We start from the raw sequence: 4,443 nt of genomic DNA, 5'->3' as shown, positions 1-4,443 counted from the left end.
CCCTGGGTAGAGTGCCATGGCATCACACTCACAGCAACCTCCAACTCCTGGGCTCAAGCAAGTCTCCTGCCTCAGCCTCCCAAGCAGCTGGGACCACAGGCGCCCCCCACAATACCCGGCCATTTTTTGGTTGCAGCCATCGTTGTTGTTTGGCGGACCCAGGCTGGGGATTCGAACCCGCCACCTCAGATGTACGTGGCTGGCGCCTTAGAGGAACTGTGTTAAAGGGCTGTGACATTAGGAAGGTTGAGAACCACTGCTCTAGGGTTATGCCCTCTAACTTTCCGTGGGAGCCTGAAAACTGAGGTGGGCACTGTCTTTTCCTCTGTGACTTTAGGGCTGTGTAGACCAGGCACCAGCACAGCACAGCCCTCAGGACAAATTCAGCTCCCCACCTTTTTTTGTCAATAAAGTTTTATTGGAACACAGCCACAGCCTTTGGTTTTGGAGCTGCTTCTGCCCGACCACTTCACAGCTGAGTGTCTGCAGTAGACACCAGGGTGTGGCCTGGGAAGCTGAAAATATTCACTGTCTGTGCCTCTACAGAAACATTTTTCTGACCAACAGCATAGATCATTTCTTCCCCACATTTTTCAACCTCCTGCAGCTACTCAGACATCTCCAAATTGATGTGTGTTCACCCGTGTTTGTTCCCTCACCTCTGCCCACTTCTGCTTTGCCACCTCCCTGTTTGGCTGGGCCCAAGCTGTCCCCTCTCCCCTCTGCCTTCAGTTCTCCCTTCCTGCATGCCCTCTGTCTTCCCGCCTGCTTTATGCATCTCTTACCTGGTGGTTCTTACTGTGGTAACACAGAGCTCTCTGTCACGTTTGTGCTGTGGTGAGTAGGGACTCCCAGGCCCTTCAGTAGAAATCCTTGTCCTTTTCCCTGACCAGAACCTCTGGGATGATTGTTACCTATAAGCATGAGGATAACTTGCCCCTGAGATGTGCAGCTGATACATTTTGACTTAACTCCAGGAGAGGGACTGGGTCTTATTCATGTTCCTGGTCCAACCAAGTGGTAAATACTCAAATCCTAAGTAGTTAATGGGGCCTTGGTGTACTTGAACTCTGGCTTCCCCTTGATGGGGACCCACCATCGAGAGTGTTTTCCCTTTCTTACCTCTTCCCCGCAGGGATCTTTAAAGGCCCCCAAGGGGGATGCTTGGGAGAGCCTCCAGTTTATGAGGCAGAAACATAACAGATCTGCCCTGCTCCCTGCTGTTCCAGACACAAGAAATGAGTCACATTTCCTCTGGGCAGAGTCAGAAGCAGATTTATGCATTTCCCCTTTGGTTCTCATCCTCTTATCTGGGTTTCCAGATGTATTTTAGCCCAAGCCTTGCCTCTGAGGAGCCTGACGTGGTTTTCCTCCCTCAGGTGTGAGAGGGGCCTGGACCACGCCATCCCCCACTATGTCACCTCATACTTGCCGCTGCTGCTCGTGCTTGTGGCCAATCCCATCCTGTTCCAAAAGACGGTGACTGCAGGTAAATGGCAGGGCTGTTCTCTGGGTGCAGGGCCACTGGGTACAGCCCCTTGCCTTGGGCTCACATATTGACAAATGTTGGCCTTCTGGAATTATCCATGATGGCTGACATCATTCGACATCCTCCAGAGATGCAGAATAGAGCTGGGCAGAGTGGGCAGGTTTAATAAATGAACATGAGCAAGCCTTGCCAACATCCGTTTGCTCAAGGCCAAGACGTGTTGACGTTTCAGTTCTGTGCCAGGCTCATCCTGTCTGCTGGGGACAGTCCTTGCATGACTGTGAAGGTGCCGTAGGAGCAGAAGGAGAGGCAGGGGAAGGGGGGTGGTCTGAGCAGGGTAAAGTCCTGGGGTGCACTTGGCCTGCACCTTCTCTCAAGACAGGCAGGGGCAGGACGCAGAGCACAGGTAGTGAGTCAAGGCTGTAGTTAGAGCTGGATAAGATGCTGGGGAGAGACCTCTGACCTCTTGGCTGGCTGGGGACCTGCTGTCCAACCCCGACCACTGCCTAAAGAAGTGTGACCTGGAGTGAGCCTTCAGCCTGTGTGGGCTGCCAAGGCCTTTTGAGGGTGAGACATTGTGGATTGTAGAACTTTTTTTTTTTTTTAGAGACAGAGTCTTACTTTGTTGCCCTCGGTAGAGTGCTGTGGCATCACAGCTCTTGGGCTTAGGCGATTCTCTTGCCTCAGCCTCCCGAGTAGCTGGGACTACAGGAGCCCGCCACAACGTCTGGCTATTATTTTGTTGCAGTTTGGCCAGGCTGGGTTTGAACCTGCCACCCTACTCACTGAGCCATAGGCACCGCCTGGATTGTAGAACTTTTTAAAAATATGGTTTAAAGTACTCTATGAGGCCAAACGCAGTGACTTGTACCTGTAATCCTAATACTCCGGGAGGCCAAGGCAGGCGGACTGCTTGAGCTCAGGAGTTCAAGGCCAGCTTGACCCAGAGTGAGACACCATCTCTACTAAAAATAGAAAAACAAGCCAGGTGTTATGGCAGGCACTTATAGTCCCAGCTACTCAGGAGGCTGAGACAGGAGGATCTTGTGAGCCCAAGAGCTTCAGGTTGCTGTGACCTATGAGAGCCATGGCTATCTACCCAGGGGGACAGAGTGAGATTGTGTCTTAAAAATATATTCTATCACTAATAATGGGAAATTATTGCAGCTCTTTGAATGAGTCTTTCGTATCTACATTTAAAGATAGTATATTGAGTATAGTACAACATTTATAAAATTGCATAGAAAGCAATGATTCAAGTATATGAAATACATTAAAATCATTTATAGGAAGAGGACTGAGGCTGGGTGTATGACTCATGCTTACAGTCCCAGCACTCTGGGAGGACCAGGTAGGAGGATGGCTGAGGCCAGGAGTTTGACACCAGCCTGGGCAACATAACAAGAACTCATTGCTACAAAAAATAGAAAAATCAGCCAGCCATGGCAGTGGGAGCCTGTAGTTCCAGTTACTCAAGATGCTGAAGCTGGTGGATTGCTCAAGCCCCGGAGTTTGAGGTCTCTGTGACTATGAAGTCACAGCCCTCCAGCTCTGGCAACAGAGTGAGACCCTGATACATACACTTCCTAACCTGGGAAAATCCAGATAAGATCTTGGTAATGTACCATTAATTTCTGAGCTGTAACAAGGGCCCCATAGCTGTGTACAGTGTTCACATTGGGACAGGCTGGGTAAAGGGAATATTTATATGGGAACTTCCTGTTCCATCTTTGCAACTTTTACATGAATCTACAATTATTTCAAAGTAAATGTTTTAAAAATATACATTCCTTAAGAGGTGGTGGGACTGCAGTCTGGAAGCTGTGAGGAGTGGGTGTCAGTGACTCCCTTTTCCGCAGGCCTCTGGCTGTGCACCCAGCTCCCTTGTGCTCTGCTCTGCTTAGCTGGCCTTCTCTGCAGCTCGGTAGATAAGAACCCTGAACAGGAAATGGTCCTCTCTGTTTTTCGCAGTGGCCTCTTTGCTGAAAGGAAGACAAGGCATTTACACGGAGAATGAGAGAAAGATGGGAGCTGTGATCAAGATCCGATTTTTCAAAATAATGCTGGTTTTAATGATCTGGTAACCTTTCACCTGTTTTTTTTTTTTTTTTAAATTGCTGGAGGGGAGGGATGTGCAAACAACTTGCTTTTTGCCTTTCCAGGTTGCACAGGAAAGCTGTGAGACCCAGCTAGGCCCCTTTGAGGAAATGCATGAATGGCAGGGTAGCAAGTCCAAAATTTAGGAATTTCTGCAAAAATATTCAAATCTCAAATACAAAGCCCCCAAGAATCTCTATATACAAAGCCCCTAGAACATGAACATCTGGGTTTAGTGTTGAAATGACCCAACTGTGGGCATTTGGCATCTCAAGTCATTGCTGGGGTTAACCAAAATAAAGACCTGTGTCATGTTTTTAAAGTTCACTTGTTGGCCCCCCTCTTGGTCTCCAGTGTGATGACTCAAGGCTTAGTTCAGGCCCAGCAGTTTTTCTCTCAGCAGTGTCCCCCACCACTTGTATCCTGCCCAAATGCTTCAGGTGGAACCTGTGAAAACTGACCTGTAACCAATGCAAAAAAAGATTGGAATCAGAGCATGCTGTGCTGTGGTAAATCAATACTTAGCAGGACAGGGCAAGCCCAGTGGTGTTAATAATTCACCTGATATGTGGAGGTCTATTTGGACACCCTCCCTGGAGAGGCATGAATTATCTCCTGCTAAAAATACACCCAGCTCACCATTTCAAATTTCACTAACCCACCTAGAATAACACTAAAAAATTCCAACATAAAATGTCAAGGTTGGTTTGGGTCTCCATCAAAATGTTAGCTTTCTTCTCAAACAAAGAATGAATTCTGGGTTACACAATACAGTGTCAGAACCTTACACCCTGAAGTGGTGTTGAGTGTTACCACTGGAAGGATTTGCTGGTCTCTGCTTTAGAATGAGAGAAAGA

The 4,443-nt window shown here is 48.3% G+C and overlaps 1 protein-coding gene across 1 annotated transcript in view; it reads left to right on the top strand.

Moving 5' to 3' along the window:
• Positions 1-4,443, top strand: part of GPR143 (G protein-coupled receptor 143) — a 26,326-nt gene that overhangs the window by 10,977 nt on the left and 10,906 nt on the right. The window contains exons 5-6 of the mRNA XM_023515065.1: positions 1,380-1,489; positions 3,461-3,571. Of these exons, the coding sequence (XP_023370833.1) occupies positions 1,380-1,489; positions 3,461-3,571 (221 nt within the window). The remainder of the gene's footprint in view (positions 1-1,379; positions 1,490-3,460; positions 3,572-4,443) is intronic.

This window comes from Otolemur garnettii, unplaced genomic scaffold, assembly GCF_000181295.1.
Source record: "Otolemur garnettii isolate 467f Iridium unplaced genomic scaffold, OtoGar3 scaffold00065, whole genome shotgun sequence".
Lineage (NCBI taxonomy): Eukaryota > Metazoa > Chordata > Mammalia > Primates > Galagidae > Otolemur > Otolemur garnettii.
This window is presented reverse-complemented; position numbering and strand designations above follow the sequence as displayed.